The 17,749-nt window shown below is 36.0% G+C and overlaps 1 protein-coding gene across 1 annotated transcript in view; it reads right to left on the bottom strand.

The window, feature by feature from the left end:
* The window catches only part of TTN (titin), a 277,029-nt gene that overhangs the window by 146,944 nt on the left and 112,336 nt on the right, over positions 1-17,749 (bottom strand). The window contains exons 110-136 of the mRNA XM_070422663.1: positions 17,071-17,145; positions 15,811-15,861; positions 14,576-14,980; positions 14,096-14,158; positions 13,640-13,717; positions 13,403-13,480; positions 12,731-12,817; positions 12,422-12,502; positions 11,214-11,294; positions 10,738-10,821; positions 8,634-8,717; positions 8,294-8,374; positions 8,067-8,150; positions 7,815-7,898; positions 7,439-7,540; positions 6,908-7,024; positions 5,030-5,110; positions 4,775-4,852; positions 4,462-4,545; positions 4,236-4,319; positions 3,865-3,948; positions 3,561-3,644; positions 2,502-2,582; positions 1,992-2,198; positions 981-1,058; positions 706-780; positions 410-502 (exon numbers count right to left, since the gene is read on the bottom strand). Coding sequence (XP_070278764.1) covers positions 410-502; positions 706-780; positions 981-1,058; positions 1,992-2,198; positions 2,502-2,582; positions 3,561-3,644; positions 3,865-3,948; positions 4,236-4,319; positions 4,462-4,545; positions 4,775-4,852; positions 5,030-5,110; positions 6,908-7,024; positions 7,439-7,540; positions 7,815-7,898; positions 8,067-8,150; positions 8,294-8,374; positions 8,634-8,717; positions 10,738-10,821; positions 11,214-11,294; positions 12,422-12,502; positions 12,731-12,817; positions 13,403-13,480; positions 13,640-13,717; positions 14,096-14,158; positions 14,576-14,980; positions 15,811-15,861; positions 17,071-17,145 — 2,664 coding nt within the window. The remainder of the gene's footprint in view (positions 1-409; positions 503-705; positions 781-980; positions 1,059-1,991; positions 2,199-2,501; positions 2,583-3,560; positions 3,645-3,864; positions 3,949-4,235; positions 4,320-4,461; positions 4,546-4,774; positions 4,853-5,029; positions 5,111-6,907; positions 7,025-7,438; positions 7,541-7,814; positions 7,899-8,066; positions 8,151-8,293; positions 8,375-8,633; positions 8,718-10,737; positions 10,822-11,213; positions 11,295-12,421; positions 12,503-12,730; positions 12,818-13,402; positions 13,481-13,639; positions 13,718-14,095; positions 14,159-14,575; positions 14,981-15,810; positions 15,862-17,070; positions 17,146-17,749) is intronic.

Raw genomic sequence — 17,749 nt, 5'->3', positions numbered from 1 at the left:
TTATACTTAGTAAAAAGCAGAAGAAAAATTACTAGACACTGAGTTAGCTTTTTCTTAATCTTCAGAATGGCTTTAGAAGGAATACGGTTATATCATTACATCAATTTAGATAAACCAGGAATGTGCCAAATGGTCACTGACTTGACATCTAAACATTCTATTTTCTATCTATTGTAGCCATGTGACAGGATGCAGCCAACGTATAAAAGGCTATGGATATATTTTGAAATAACTTTGCCTTTTAAAGGTAACATTAACTTCTTATCCTGTATCTACAGATTTTTACATCCAACATTTTCCAAACGATTAATTTAAAAGACACACAACAATGAAATGAAGTGAAGCATAGCTGCCTGGATTTTATAAAAGACATTAAAAAAGACCCGGTCTAAGAAGGAAATTATTATACCTTTAGCAGCTGGTTCAGTCACCTGCTCTTTTTCGCGTTTGGTAATTGAAATGCGTACTTTTTCCTCAACAACTTTCTTTGATTCTTCAGGCACTTAAAGATATTAATTATTGAAGAGCATTAAAACCAACCACATGGATACAGTGTAAATAAAAATAGACGAAAAACTGACATGTAAGCATCAGGACTACAACAATACGTTTTGTAAAAACAAAGAACGGCAGACAAGGTGGTAAGACACGTTTCTAGAACACAAGTAACAAAGACGTTTGGGGCGTTATCACTCTGAAAAGTACCTTTGGGTGGTAGAGGTTTGAGTTTCTTAGGAATGGGCACTGGTACTTTTTCTTCAGGGACAGCTTTCTTCACAACTTGAAAATATCAACATTAACAGATTTACAAACCTGAACCTGATTGCTCAAGAGTAGTAAGAATAAAAAGTTAAGAAATACGACATACAACACAACATCCCCAAACACACACATGAATGGTATACTGCCACTACAACAGGTATAGTATGATTGACGTGAAGACAGGTCTCTCAGTACTGATAAAGTTTTTCTCACTCTACCTTTAGTGGGTGGGGCCTTTGGTTTTGTGGGAACCGGTTCTTCTTGTACAGGCTTTACTGGGATAGGCTTCTCAGGTTCTTTAAAAGTACATACAGGGTATTTAATGTCAGATGTGAGAACATAAATAAAAAATAGTTTTTCTTAAATACACTCAAATAATTAAAATATTCTCTTTCATCTACGGTGTAGTCATAGCCTCTAGAGGTGAGTGAGAATCAGAGATCCCAGAAGGATAAAGGTCTAAAAAACCTAAACAAGTCTACAGTGCCCTCTCCTCCTTGCTATTGATTTCTATTAGGTAATTTTAGCTGTCTCTTACATATTAAAATCCTCACTTCACTTCTGGTAGACAAAATGGTGGTTAAATCTCCTGTCCTAAGATTGACTTTTAATGTTATCTTCAAAACTACACAGAATGACCCCAAAGTTAGACTCAGACACATCACAAATTAAGGGACATAATCATTTCAAAATTCCAATTTTTTTAGTAAAATAAATTCTTTGGAACTGAAATTATATGCCTAAAAATATGATCTTCATGAGATAAAACACAACTGCTTGTTAGCCTTCGTCTCTGCCTTTACCTTTGAAAGTCTTTGTCAAGTTTGATGATGGGACCCCTGAGGCTAGAGAATTTTCTCAATAGCCTATCATGCTTGATCACAACAAGCCTCATAATGAGAGATGCTCAGAAGTTTTTGATCATGTATTAGAATGATCATAGGCATTTGAAGATAAATTCCTAACTTTTTGGGGAAAGAAATGCAGTGACATTGTTATTTTGCATAAAAGCAAAAATAAGGAGTAAATAGGTTATTCCCCAAACCCAATCTAACAGTAAGATTATTATAGAGATATTTTTCTAGAAGTTATCCAAGAAAACAAACATTTTGAAGTTGCCAAAGGAAACAAAGTTCTTTCCAAATTTCTCTGGGCACCCAAAATTGTATCCTGTTCTAATGGAATTTGCATGTACTTAATGTGGTTCAAGTTTGCAGTTTTGTTCATACCTGTGATATATTCTTTAGACTCTTCATAATGTTCACGTTCACGTTCCTCATAATCTTCATATTGGTCATATTCTTCTGCTGGTTCATACTCCTCAAATTCTTTATAATCATATTCTTCGTATTCTTCATATTCCTCTTCCCGATGCACTGAAACAGTTTCTTCTTCTCGGGTGTAAGACCATTCTTTCTCTTCTGTTACAGTTACTTCTAGAATAATATTGACAACAGGCAACATTATACTTGAAGCCCATTTAGGGATAAGAATGACAATGTGCTTTGATTTCATTCCCTTTGTGATGGTCTCATGCACTAATTATGGGAGACTCTGACTGTCCTTTCCTGGCCAGGGTACTACAGAGTGTACATTTGCTATTCATGATTTCAAATGTTAGTTCCCCTCCTTTAGTCAACAATAAGCCAATAAAGAATGGGAGTCAAATTAGGAGCTAGCAGGCAAAGAGCTGCGTAGTTTCATGCTTCATTTTATTATTTAGTCAAAGCACAATATACCTTTAGTGGGACGAGGTTCTCTTTTCGGAACTTCAATGGATATCTTTTCTTCTTTAACAGCTCTTTTCCTGACTTCAGTCACTTTAAAAAGAGTAATTATTAAAAGTGAATTGCAAGATTTTAAATATATATGTATTAAGAGAATTTGTGTACGAACAATCCAAGGACAAAGATGACCATAACTGTGCTTGCTGTTCAAATTTTTCATTTAAATGACAAGAAATCAGAATTGGAAATAAACATGACATAATATACATATACTGTTTTCTAAGCTACTTAATGCTTTAAAGACACAGTAATTTCAGAAGATCAAGTAGTATTTATAAGCATTTAAAAAGGCAACTAGACAACATAATGACTATGAAACAGGCACAAGACAGAAACTTGTGTCACATAAATAGTTTCTTCACCTTAATCCTAAAATATTTTCATAATCTACTAGCAAAATATAAGAAATTACATTAAAAATTAAAAAATTTAAGGATTAAATTAAAGGATTAAAAATGTTTTAATTTTAATTAAAGATTGCCACATAAAACAGGCATTTTGGCAGACAAGTTTAGCATATAGACAAATAAAGACATAATAGATGACAAGTACATTTTAAGGAAAAGTATCTACATGTTTGGGGGGAGCTTCAGATTTTTTAAGAAAAATAAAGAAGCCCAGCCGTCGTGGCTCTGGTTGTGTCGACCTATGAATCAGGAGGTCACAGTTCGATTTCATTTGCGGGCCCATACCCTGGCTGCAGGCTTGCTCTCAGTAGGGGGTGTGCAGGAGGCAGCCGATCATTGATTCTCTCTCATCATTGATGTTTCTCTCTCTCTCTCTTTCTCCCTTCCTCTCTGAAATCAATAAAAAATATTAAAAAAAAGAAAAGAAAAGAAAGAGGAGAGAATACTTTCTGGTATCTGAAATGTTTAGTTTTAAAGTGATATGAAATAACATATGTATATTACATTAAAATATATTTAAATTATTTTCCCCAAGAACCTAAACTCCACTAGATTAGTTTCAATACCTATATGCTTATTTCAATTTCTGAAAGAGTTGGTGTACCTGTGGCCGGTGGTGCCTCCTCTTTTTTAGGTTTGAGTTTGAGAACCTTTTCTTCTGGAACAGCTCTCTTGGGTTCCTCGGGCACTTTAAAGACAGATTTCACTTTAAAGACTTGTTCCCTCATTCAAACCACCAAAAGGTAGTCGTTTCATAGCAACTCAAACATAAAAGACCTGACATTGTCATTATTTCCAACATAAAACAATGCGTGTAATAATGACAACAACCAGCACCCATAACCAGTGTGCGTGGTGAAGAGAACAGGGTCAGGACAACATTCTGTGTATGCAAAGGCTCCAAGTACCTCTGGCTCTAGGAGGCTCCTCTCTTTTAGTTACAGCAACATGAACTTTTTCTTCCTGGGTAATTTGCATGTGCCTCTCAGTCACTTAAAAGATAATTGTAGGATTAGGGAGTGATATTACTTAAAGTGGAATTTAAAAATATATTAGCCAGAAAGTACTGTGATTGTTTAGCATGTAACAGTTTACAAGGTACACACAAATAAACTTCACGTCAAGTAAGTAATACTCCACCCATAGACAAGGCGAGAATACACCACTGCCACCAACACACACCAATAACCTCCACGTAAAAGGTGTGACCCAAAGACAGCAGCGAGAGGACGCAAGACAGGACACGTGTCTAGCTTTCCTGCTGGGGGGTCTCATTTACCTTTGGTGGGGGGAGGCTCTTCTAGTTTAGCCGCTTTGGGAGGAACCCTTTTTTCAGGAATTGGTTTCTTTGGTTCTTCTGGCACTTAAAAGACATCAGGCAACACAGTCAAACATACAATAGGCACATTTATCTTCTTGTTAATGTTATAAAATTTGAAGAATGTATGAATTTAAGGTTAAAAAAAGACAGGCATTCTACGAGACTAAAGTAAAACCCAATATACCTTTAGCTGGCGGCACCTTTTCCTTTTTAGGAACTGCGGCCGGAATTTTCTTTTCTAGCACAGTTTTCTTAGGTGCTTCAGGAACTTCAGAAAGATTATGTTCAAGAATATTAGTTTGACTTACAGAAGAAGTGACCTCGTTTGGCGGCAAAGAACTCACTTTTTGAAAAGATTACACATTTACACAAACATTAATGACTATATTCAGCAAAAATGTTTATACACACACACTGACAAAAGTTTAGGCAGTGTTTATATTAAAGACATTATAGCTATTAAGACAAGTGGTATCATTTCTTTGCAAGAATTGTACCTTTAGCTGGTAGAGGTTCCTCTATTTTAGCAGGAATTTTTGGCTTTGGTACAATTTTCTTCTCACGCTTCTCGGGCACTTGAAAAGATTATAAAATACATTTGTAGAAATGTCCATATTTCTTTTTAATAAAAATGTAAGGAATCTTTTTACTTAGACATGATACTTATCAACAGCTGTAATATAGACAATAGCTACAAGATAACATAAAGAATGTGACACAAAGGGCTAGAACTAATTCAAGAGTTGATATACCTTCAGCTGGTTCAGCTTCCACTCTCTTGGAGATAATGTGCAGTTTTTCTTCTACAACATATTCCTCAGGTTCTTCCAGCACTTTAAAGACATCAATTTTAAAGAAGGTAAGTTGTAGTGCTTTTCATGTTAAACTTGAGTTGTAATTTATTGCTCCAAGAGTAATTACAATGGCAAAAGTTTAACACTTGCCAAATCCCTGGTTGTTACTATTTAAAAATAGCGACCAAGAACATTTTAATCAAAGTATGTACCTTAGTAAAGAGTATGGGAAGTAAGCTTCATTAACTTAATATTTCAGTATATCATAAAGATATAATAATGCTTGTATTTACAGGAAGAACAGGACAAATACAAGACAAAAACAATTCCAGTGGCTTTTAAGTATTTGAAGATAAGTTAAAAAAAAAAAAAGAAACTCTAAATTCAAAGGCTACAAGACATAAACATACTTGAAGAAGCATAAACATTTATAAGAAAGACCAGATCTGTATCACATAAGAAAAACCTACTGAGGACTTGGAAACAAGTTTTTCCCCCCCAGTTTTGTGGGGCAGGTATGGCAAAAGAGCCTATGTGTATAAGGTTAATTATAGACTAGAAAACTCTAGTTATAGACATATATCTTTACATTAGAAGTAAATTTAATAGGCTACCCAGCTTTCTCCTAAATCTTTTGGGCTTAATAAAAACATAAGACTATCATAGAATGTTTTCCTTTCAACTAGAGTCTGTAGTACCAAAGGCAATTATATGCATAATGTCAAATACTCAAATCAGATTCATACAATGAGAACTTTCTTTGCATTCATGCTATGTTTGGTTTCCCAAACATTTCTGGAAGGGAGAGTGCCCTTTTTGAATCCATTAGATTCCTGACTTATGCCCCTTATCTTGGCCATTCCCAGGAAACAAAAGAACGGGTAGGTTTCCACTTTGGAGTCATGTCTCATTTTGTTATTCCAAGCCATTCCATTAAGACTATACATCTGGATTTCACATGGACTTTTCTGCCAAGCAGAGAAGGGGTGGGCATCATTTATAAGCCAGAGATGCACTGAGGGCATCTAAATATACAGTTCTACTCATCTTTTTCATTGGGAAGAGAGTTAATTTGTTAAAACATATTGATTTATCTTAAGAGCCACATTAGAACTTTCTTAAGAACGTTCTTTCAGATGTTGGACTTGATCAGTATAACTAGTGGTAACTTCATTCATTGAAAAGGTATCACAACACTGAAATACAGCTTCCTGTTCAAGCCTTAAGAAACTATAGAGAACTCTCATTACAGGTATGGGAACATCTGAATAACAAGTTAATCTAACCAAAGATGTTACAGGATTGTTTTTTCCAAACATGAAATATAGGAAAGCCCTTTGTGCTCAGTGCTTCACTCTCAAACATGGCCTTGACTTCTGGAACGTAACAATTCTTTCTTAATTTTAAAACTGTGAGTCAGGACACATTAGTGAGTTGTGCTATCAAACTGCTTTATGTTACACCTGTTTTAGACATTAGACCACCAAGGTGAAGATTATGCCAATCCACCCCGCTGAAACCAAATCCTACCTAATGGAAGGATAAATGAATACAGAAATACCTGCCCCATTCGTTACCTATAAATATGAAGTCTTTCGTCTCCTCCCCCTCTCCACTCCCTACTTTGGGCCAAATAAGAGAGGATGGACAAGAATACATTAGATGTTTATTCTAAGTCATGTCCCTGAATCTCATGTTTTGATCAAAAGATATATCTGATGAGGCCAGTAGATAGTCACTAAATTTGTGTCACTTTTTGTTAATTGATAAATTATCTATGAAAGAAAATAACTTATCAAGACTCCAGATCATGTCTAGCTTATTTGAATCATTTACCTTCATATTCTGTAACCTCCACTTCCTCCTCCTCCTCCTCTCTTTCTTCTTCTCTATAAACTGAAATGGACACTCTTTCCTCTTGTTCTGAATAACTCCATTTCTCCTCTGCAGATACTTTAAAAGATAAAATTTAATTTACATTCAGTCTCCTGAAATACTACTAATAGTCACGTGTTCCCTAAAGATGGATAATGGTTCTTCTGTCTGCTTAGGGTGTGGCTCCACAGTGGTTCCTCATTACAAGACGGAGAGGGCTGATTTAAGATGAGGGGACAGCCCAGCTCAAGACTGAGAGGAACATTCAAATTACGTTCAAGAGTGGCCCAGTGGTCACATTTTCAGCACCCCAGTCACTTCCTAAGACTGATCCAGGACCAATGAAGACACAAAGACTCAGGCTCAGAAGGCTACAACAAGTAGACAGTGATAAGGACAACTGCTACGGTCAACAATCACGTCTGGGAAGAAGAGCGGACTTTGAGGAAACGCACAAACTCATTTCTCCCTTTCTCTCTTCTGCTCATGTACCTTCGTGCCGAGTGACTTCCACTCTTTGAGGAACTGCAACGGATAGCTTTTCTTCAGCAACAAATCTTTTTTCTTCTAGGACGGTTTTCTTAGAAACTTCAGCTTTAAGAAAGCAATGAAGGTTGAAGTTGAAAAACCAAGAATCTTAACAATTCTCTCAAGAGTTTGGGGAAGATTTGCACAGTACCACACTTTCACTAGCAAAATGGGAAAACAAGTTACATAACATACCACGAGTACACACACACACACACACACACACACACACACACACACGTTTTATCGGAGGACAGACAAGGGGTCAGGACACACAAACAGGAAACAGCAAGAATTCACAGGCTGAAGATTTTTGTCAGAGGCGTGGGACAAACCCTACCTCGGGGAGGAGGAGCTTTCTTAGCAACAGGAACTGGTACCGAAACTTTCTCCTCTGGGACAGGTTTCTTAGGCAGAGCTGGCACTTTAAAAACATGTACTTTTCAGAACCTGAATGTTGTCTCTCCGAAGCCCAACACAAAACACGGATATACACCCACAACGTACTCATAGCACAAAACTAACAAAATCAGCGTTGGCCTGGGAACATACTATTCGAAAGATGGTTCTTGGAAAGATGGAGACACAATACCTTTTGGTGGCGGAGCTTCTTCCACCTTCCGAGGAGGAATAGGTCTTTTTCCTTCGGGAACTTTCTTCTTTGGTATTTCTGGCACTTAAAGGATAGTATTGGATTTTAAAATTCTCAGGAAGGCAAAATAAACGAGCAACATCGAACGGGCAGGCCCATTAACGAAGACATGCAATTACAGAAGCTTGAAGGAAAGACAGTTATGTCATGGAGCGAGGACTGAGTACCTGCTGGTGGTGGCGATTCCTCTCTCTGAGTAACAATGGTTATTTTTTCTTCTGTGACAACCCTCTTCTGTACTTCGGGAACTTGAAAAGACATTAATTTTGAGAAGTGACTTTATATTTTCCAAAGCAGCTAATGTACAGTTATTTTTTTTTAAGAAAGTAGGCAGGTGGACAGACACACTTGTTGAATTCTCACTCACACCATAAACCATTCATTTTGAATTTAACTAACTAAATTAAGAGGTAATTAAACACCAAAATGTTTTGTAGTTAGGATGTATAAACAGGGCGTTTTTGTTTTTTTTCTTTTTTAACTTCTTTTCTAAGTAAGTCACTGTACCTTCGGCTGGGGGAGCTTCCTTTTCCTTTGCAACAGGAACAGGAATCTTTTCTTCAGGAACAGGTTTCTTGGGCACTCCTGGGACTTAAAGTGTTTAAAACAGAATGTTAGTTCAGGTACGTATCACTTTTGTGAATGGACATAGGCACATACAAAGATCTTTATGTAGTTCATTAGCATTGTTATAGATTTTCTGTGCTTTGGCAAAATAATGCATACAAGTAAACTACAGTGTTATAAAGGTCACAACCTCATAAATGTCCCAGGTGATGTTACAGAGGCATTTAGGCAATTTAAAATAAGATATACACACAGAAGGATGTGTACAGAATCCATTCTCTCTTTAGACACTGATATGCTTTTGATAAAAACAAATTCGTCAGTAATTATGGAGTGTGCGTATAGTATATAAAATCTCTTTATGCTTGAAAAATGGAATCCACAGGACAATGGTTTTAAGTTATCTAAGACTATTTTAGACTGAGACTAAGAGCTCTTTAGAATAGTTGTAACTATATTTTATATTCCCCCCTTCCCCTTTTGCTATTTTTTTTTTTTGGTGTCCTTGCAGTGTATACAAAACTCAGGAAACACTATTATTCTAGAGTAAGCCTCTCAATCTGACATCCACGTGTCAATGGCTTTGGAGAGTTCTGTGTACAAAATTTCGAGGGTATGTGCATACGTGATTTTCTCTAAGAGGCTCAATAGCTTTTAATAGGATCCCTGAACCAGCATAGGCTGACGATAGGTTTAGTTTATTTGTGCTAGTGTTGATGATGTTGCACTTTTAATTGACAGATTTATTTTAACAGCCTGCATTATTGGTAATAAATATTTCCACTTTAAATAAGATATTGGCAGTTTTTGTGAACCCCTGCACCTCTATACCTTCACTTATAATATTTTGATGTTATTATAGAGATATACACTCATGTGTGTATGAGTTATGTTACATACATGGGATGTTCACACATGTACACATGTCAGTATGTGTATTTGTTTGTTTAGAAACAGACATGCCTCCTTCAGGAGTGGTCAGTGGCTTTGATATTAGTATTAATTTTAGTAATATCACTTTTTTATTATAATCATTATATTTTATTTTCATATACTCATTATATTTTAATGATTAGGTCATCAGAAATCATTCTTTAAAAATCACTTGATTAAAGAAAAAGTCCCAGAATTCTGAAAGAGCCACAAGTTTGAGAAAGTGAAAAGCAGGTTTGATTTAGGAAGAAATTGGAAACACTATGTAAGTTCCTTTCAGTAAGCCTGGTTTCTCCTAAATTAAATGATGTTGAATTCTTACTGAATCTCTCTATAATTGACCAGTTTGTAGCTTCTTGGCCTCCATAAGGTAGTGTCTTTTATCATCCAAAACCAAACCAAACAAAACAAACCAAAACAAAATAAACAAACACTAAATCCAGAACACCAAAGCAAGGGACTGGCACATCTGAATCTAAATGTGAAAGATCCCTTGACTAGCTAAGTAGATAACTGCAATGTTTAGGACAAATATTATTGTTCTATTAACATCTCAAGAAATATCGTGAAAGTCAATGTCAAAAATCAATATATTTCCAACAATTGAGAACTCAGTATTACTGACGTCTCGGATGAGTGGCAGCTGCGAGCAGTGCTGGGTGCCTTTTTATCTAGTAAACATTCAGTTCTGCCAACACCCTGCAGTTGTCAGTCTTTGGATCTTATCAAGATTCATGAAAGCATTTTTTTAATAAAGACAAAGTCACATCTATGAGGAGAAAGTTTTTTTCCCTAGAAACATGCATGAAGAAATTGAGTTTCACAAATATTTCTTCTTTCTCTAAGAGAGGGAAGATAGTAAAATTCAAGATAGCTGTCTGAGGTAGTTGCTTTTCTTAGTAACATTTTTTTTTGGTGGTACCTTTGGAAAGTTCAATATCATAAATAATGGTTGTCAAGAATACAATCCCTGAAGCTTACAGACAAGTGAAAAATACACGGGGCGTGTAAAAGACATAAAATAGAAAGACGGTGCAGTGCCTATAAAGACCATGGAAAGCAAGGAACTCCCATTCGGGGCACAGGGTTACCCATGACCAGTCTGATGTACCTTTTGGGGGAGCAGCAGGTTCCTTCTTGGGTACAGGAACGGGCTTTTTCTCCTCTGGCACAGGTTTCTTGGGAACTTCAGGAACTTTAAAGATACCATTTTTGAAAAAATGTTGAGAATATCTAGTCTTCTTCTGAGACACTTAAGATTACATTAAAGCATAAATAGTAAGAGCACAAGAATTTAGGAAGCATTTTATATGCTCTACTTGTGACGACAATGTATGGCAAATACATCAATACCGTAGAGACATCACATACGTTACAGGAAGCTGACAAAGACCCCATTAGCATAGTCTGGAGTCTACAAATGGTACTGATACTTGTATAACACGTTACCACACATTAAGGAGGTCAACATACACAGAATTAAACATATTACAAATGTTTTGAAGATGCTCCTTTGTTAAAATACAGATCTCATAGAAGATACAAGAGGGCAGACACTAAGAAAATTTAAAAAATATATTATTCTACCTTTGGCTGGTGGGGGCTCCACCTTTTTAGGAGTGGGAACAGGAACCACTTCTGGGGCAGCTTTCTTAGGTGGCTCAGGGACTTTAAAAACAAATGCACTGTTTTTTAGAAAGCGTGCATTTTGACAAAGCATACACTGTTGCAAAACTTAGAATTAAAATAAAGAACAGACATTCCCGTTGTACACCAACTGAATGCAAGAAAGTAATGTGTTAGAAACAAGAGTAAAGGGAAATGGACGAATAACTGACTGGAACATGCTGTGACTATTATTCGTCTTTAACCACAGGAGCCTCCACATCCCCAGGAACAGGTAGGAGCACCCTTTCCTCAGACACTAGTTTTAGAAACGTAACTTTTATAAAGCAGCTACATTAGAACAGCTGCATTAGATGATCTCAAGTATCTTCCCTACTCTAAATGTTTAACAATGTGACAGGGGCAGGGTGGGGCGGGGCGGGGCAGGGCGGGGCGGGGCAGGGCGGGGCCAAGCCCTAATTTGTAGCTGCCTCTAATTTCTGAGTTCCAGTCTCCATCCAGGTGCAAATACTCCCATATTGGCCAACAACCGTGATGTCATCATTGTGGATTAGGAAGAGATGTGCAACAGCATACCATTTATCTAGTATTTCCCCTACACAGATACAATCAACGTAAACAACCTTTATAATAATAAAGGGAGGTAAAATAGGGAGTGGTGAGTGTTTATTAGCATAGTTTTTTTTAAATGTAGTTTATTTAACTGTAAGCTTAAATAATTTAACGTTCAATCATGGAGGTATTAAACACTGGGTAGCAAAGTCCCTGAAATTTTAACCATCAGCTCTGGTGAGCTGGTATTTCCAAACAGCTGGTCACTAGATTGTAAGCTCCCTAAAGTGTGGACAGAGCCTCCCGTATCTTTTGTTTTTCTCTCCTGTGCCCTCCTCCTGGTTTTCCCATCCCCCTCCTGTGATGCCCTTTGTACATAGTGACTGTGGGTCTACTGACTATGTGACTAAATCTTATTTAATACTAGAGGCCTGGTGCATGAAATTCGTGCGAGGGGCTCGGTCCTCGCAGCCCTGGCTTCATCTGGAAGGTCGTCTGGAAGGTCGTTCGGCTGTCCAGTCTAATTAGCATATTATGCTTTTATTATTATAGATTAACGTATTCAGATATTTACTATGGAAATTTTAAAAGATATTAGAAACAGAATGCATCAATACCTTTTGGTGGAGGTTCAATCTTTTTGGAAACAGCAACATGAATTTTCTCTTCGGTAACAGTTTTCTTTTGTACCTCAGGAACTTGAAAAAATGTACATTTTCATTACTGCTATGCCACATTGTGGGTGGTAATTTTAATTTAAAGAGAATATTGAAATACAAATTAAAATGGAGGCACATGAGAAATGAAAAGATGACAGGGAACGACAAGGAGACAGAGAGGCCTACATAATCACAAATTAGATAAGAAGAGGAAAATCCATCTAAAGCCCTTCTATTGAGCCCCCCAAATTCAAATTCGCCTTATACCTGTTACTGACACCTCCTCCTCTGTGTGAGAAGCAAAGAACATCTTTTCTTCTGAAATAACCATCTTCTTTGTATGCACAGCTGGTACTGGAAACAGAGTATTTCATGTTAGTGCTTATTTTTCTACAGCAGCACAGCAGATCAAATACATAGGTCATACACTATATTTGTGTTTAGACACAGAATGAGTGGGTTAATGTGATAGCTCGAGGACAAATTCATTGTTCACAAGAAAACAAATCATGTTTGATCTACAGGGACAAATGACCCATGCAGCCTTTATCAAACATTATTAAATGGGAATCAAATAGACACAACTTCTTCACATGTAATGTGATGCATTTCCCAATCTGTTAGGGTCTATCCATGTAAATGAGAGGATGGGAAATATTCTATGCATGGACTGCATTGCGTAGTAAAGTTAGAAGACTATTCATTCAACACAAAACCTCCCTTTAAGAAATTACATAATTATAAAGTAAAACTAGAAGCAAAGATAATGTTATTTCGTTTAATTATACATATGTGCAACTCAACATAAAATGAATATTATATAAGAATGTCTTTATTTTGGTGGTTCCAGATTTGTAAATTGTTTAGTAATATATGTACACATATCCAGATCCATTGAAAAGGGATTAAAACTTCTAGCTGGAAGACAAAGATATATACCTTTCACTTCAACAACTTCTTCCTGCACTGGAGTCCGAGGGGGTTTTTGTGGAACAATCTTCTTGGAAACTTCGGGTACTTAAAAAATATGTACAAATATATTTGTATTGTAAAGAAGAATGCTTTGCACACAATTTTAAAATATCTTAGTTTAGATACTACAAATAACTTATGTGTATATATCGGTAAACAGGTTAGTTGTGCACAGAAGACTAGACATGTTTTAAATGGTAATACCTTTTGTGACTTGAACGGTTTCTTCCTCTATTCTTCGAGAAGTCTTTTCAACTTTTTCAACTACTGGCTTCTTTACAACTGCAAGTATTTTAAAGAAATTGCAGTACTTTTAGACTTTCTATTAACATAGTTTTGCTCTCTATAGATGTATATATGTGCATATTTTTTTTTTGTAGGAAGAGACAAATTTAGTGTCTGAACTTTAAGTACAAGTTTCTGTACTTCAAATAGTTTGGTTATATTTTATTTTATATTTACCATAGTAATCTTTTTATCATTTAAATTTTTCCCCTCTAAATGAATTAGATATTCTTAGAAAAAGATTCATGGATACAATAAAACTTAGAGAAGAAGTTGTGCCTATTGGATTGAACTAGTGATTTGTACACCTTTGCCAAATAAGCCATAATAATGATGGTGATGCTCTGATCTGTTTAAATAATTCCAATTACATACCTTTAGGAGGTGGTGCTTTTTTCTTTTCAGGCACTTTTTCTGGAATTTTTCTCTCATGTGATTCTTTAACAAAAACAGAGGATGAGAAGGGGTGCTTAAGTAGGTCAGTTCATGAAATCAGTTAAGAATAACATGTAATTGTGTACTGTATTTGGGTTCTTCCTTGCTAACGTGATTCCTCATGACGTATTGATCAAGCAGAGGTGCAGCAAGGCAGTGAGTATAAAACTTGAACTTCTGCTTCAGAAAATAGCATTTGAAATTTAATCTTACTAATGGGGCTAAATAATTCAACTTACAACGTCAAAGCATGAAAGTAACTGAAGAAAATGATTCTTAAAAATTAAGTTTCTAAAGGTTTCTAACCTTAAAAAAATGAAAATAATCATTTTATCTGTAGCCATTGCTAATCAGGTTAATAACGTTGAAAATATAATGAACTGAGCAAAAATAAAGAAAAATCACCTGATTGATGCATACCTTCATAAACCTCCTTTTGAACTTGAATTACTTCTCTTTCTCTGTAAGTCTCCTCCCACTCTTCCTCCCCTTCGTCATAACCTTCTTCCCTTACATAGTACTCTTGCCCTTCTTCAAAGTCTTCTTCCCATTCCTCGTGAACCTCCTTTTTAGCTTCTTCCCTGACCTCTTCGTAGTCTTCCTCTGGTTCTTCATAATAAGGTTCTTCAAATGGCTCTGTGTACGGTTCCACCTCCAGCTCGTCATAAGGTTCTTCCAAAGGTTCGATGTAAACTTTCTTCTCCTCATAGACTGCTTGCTTTTTCTCATACACGGCTTCTTTTTTCTCCCGAACCTCTTTCTGTCTGGTTATGGTTGTTATTTTCACTTCTTCAGCCTTGGAGGATACGTCAATAACTTCAGGAGCTAAAATAAATAAATAAATAAATAAATAAATAAATAAATAAATAAATTAGAATGTCAAATATGTCCATACAATTACTTCACTAAGTGAAAGTCAAGTTTTACATCAGTGTCATATTGATAACTTATGTTTTCTTTGTGTTGGTTTCATTTAAATTTTTGTTGACTATGGAATTTTATCAGGACTATCAAGATACATTCTACTCTTAATTTGAGGATTTTTCCAGGGTGAGCAAATGGCATTCAGTAAATATTATCAAGTGGATATATCTTCCATTGTTTTATAGGCGCTCCAGTTTGTAAAATACCATCATTTTTGGCATTAATAGTTAACATTTCTGCAGCTCACCTCTATTTAAATTCCTAACTTTGAAACACATTTCTAATTTTAAAGCTACATTTTTTACTATCGAATATGACTCTTTAGTCAGTTTGATAAAGATAATATTTAAAATTGTGTAGCCAAATCAGTTCATTGCTTTTACACAACTTTTAAAAATTCTTAAAGGCTAATATTATTTATGTGATCCTAAACATTTGTGTTAGCTACAATTAAAATAACCAGAGACGAACCCCTCCCCATCCTAGCCCTCACCACTTCTCCCCCTATGTCCACTGCACTGGGGCTGCATAAACATCTGCCTGGGTTTCCGTTCCTGGGATTAGAGCAATATGAACTAGCCATCATTTCTAATGTTAGTTTTAACATAGCGGAGGGAACTCCACGACTTTACAATAAGCTGGAAGCCCAGTATGTCAAAATAAGAATACACAGCAGAGATGTTAATCTCAGAAGTAAATAGAATGCAAATATTTAATAAATTTTTACTTACCTTTTGCTGGAATTAAGGCAGTAGGAGGTGGGGGCTTCTTAACCTCTGGGACTTTAAAAACATAAAATACATGTTTTTAATGCTTACTAATCCTGTGCACCCTTGTTAGCCATTTGTATAGTAAAATTTATAACTACTACTAATATAACAAATGCTTTCATAATATCCAAATGTAGCTCACCAGAAATGCTATGCAATGCCATATTACCTATATTTTTTAGAGAGAGGGAAAGAGAGAGAGAAACTTTGATTTGTTGTTCCACTTATTTACGCATTCATTGGTTGAAGGATGGGACCTACAACCTTGGCGTATCGGGATGGTGCTCCAGTCCAGCGGTCACCAACCTTTCAGACCTCACAGACCACCAGTGGTCCATGGAACACCGGTTGGCGACCGCTGCACCGGCCAGGGCCTGCAGTACGATATTCATGAAAAAATACAGGAAATCTGACGTTTTATTCTAGTTTAGGTTGATTTAAAATAATTTAAATTAACACGGACCATGAGAATATTCAATAGGCCTAATGTTAAAAGTCAGTGCATGTTTACTTTTTTCAATGATTAACTAAAAAGTTCAGGAAATATACATGCTTTTTGAGCTTTCCTTTATTCCATAATATTTCACAAGTGACCACTCAGAAAAAAAGTCTCAGCGAGTGGCACTGTGCTCCTGGATTCTCCTTCTCTTAGGAAGTTGCTGTACTCTAATTTTAGTCAACACATTGACTAAATACCCAAAGGGGCAGATAAATTTGCCTATTTAAATTTAGTTCTTCTTTTTTCCTAAAAACATTCCAGGACAGAATAAAAATTCAAGTAATTGAATTGAATTTTAAAAAAAAGGTTTTGTGTATTTTTATCTGCACATATTGACATTTATGAACCAGGAAGGATGCTAAGTTGGGCTGGAGCAGCCAGCTGGAATTCCCATTGGCCCTTGACCTTTCACTGTGTGACTTGGTCAAGACCAGCTGTTGGATAGAGGGTAGTGCCTTCTTTATATCACCATCTAGGGATAACAAGAATCTCTTGTTGCCTTTGGGTGTCAGGGGCAGTCACAGGCACAGGAGAGAAAAAAGAAAGTTGAGGAAGAGAAAGTGAGGACTGAGTCCAAGAAGATGGTGAGAGTAAGTGAAGGAAGAAGTACCATTTCCTTAATTCAAACTCTTATCTTCCTCTACCCTCCACTATTTGGGATTCAAAATTTGTAACCAAGAGAAAAGCAGTAAGCTTCTACTTTGACTATTTAATTATAATACCTTTAGGTGGTGGTTCCTCTTCTTTGGGCTTTGCGACAACTTTTTTGGTATCTTTCTTCACAGCTTTTTTGGTCACTAAAAAATAAGATGTCAGATGTAAATAACCAAAATGTTTTCAGGAAACGAGGAGGTATTAAGATAGTTTTTCATATGTTTTGATGGTTAAAAAGAGACTGCACATTATTGCAAGATATCTGGTTCAGAGAGATCTTGGACTAGAATGCAGAAACATTTTTTTTTAGAGGGAGTTAGAATATGTAGGGTGACCTTCCATCTTCAATGATTTTATGCCTGCTTCAAGTTAACATTTTCAAAACATTAAGAATGAACCTAAGTGATATCAAAAATAGAAAAGGTGCATATTTTCATCTTCATTTCACTTAGGTAAGAACACTTGATTGTCAGGAGAAAGAATAACACGTGAATCAGTAAAGTTAAAGTCCTATCTATGATATATTGTGGACATTTTCTTTTGTTGTTGCTGATGTTATAGCCTGATCGTGGCCCTAATCTATAACTTGATTATGGCTCCCAGTATTCATGAATAAATAACACTGTTTTCAATTCTTAAAATATGATTTAATTTCTCAAGTTTCCTTGTGGGCAGTTGAACTTAGCCATGTTGACAATAATACTCAAATATTTAATCAATTATTATTCCTGACAATAAATATAAATG

Source organism: Myotis yumanensis, unplaced genomic scaffold, assembly GCF_028538775.1.
Source record: "Myotis yumanensis isolate MYYU_CA2020_CCGP unplaced genomic scaffold, mMyoYum1.0.hap1 SCAF_8, whole genome shotgun sequence".
NCBI classification, from domain to species: domain Eukaryota; kingdom Metazoa; phylum Chordata; class Mammalia; order Chiroptera; family Vespertilionidae; genus Myotis; species Myotis yumanensis.
Note: the sequence above shows the minus strand (reverse complement) of the source record. Positions and strands in the feature narration are given on the sequence as shown.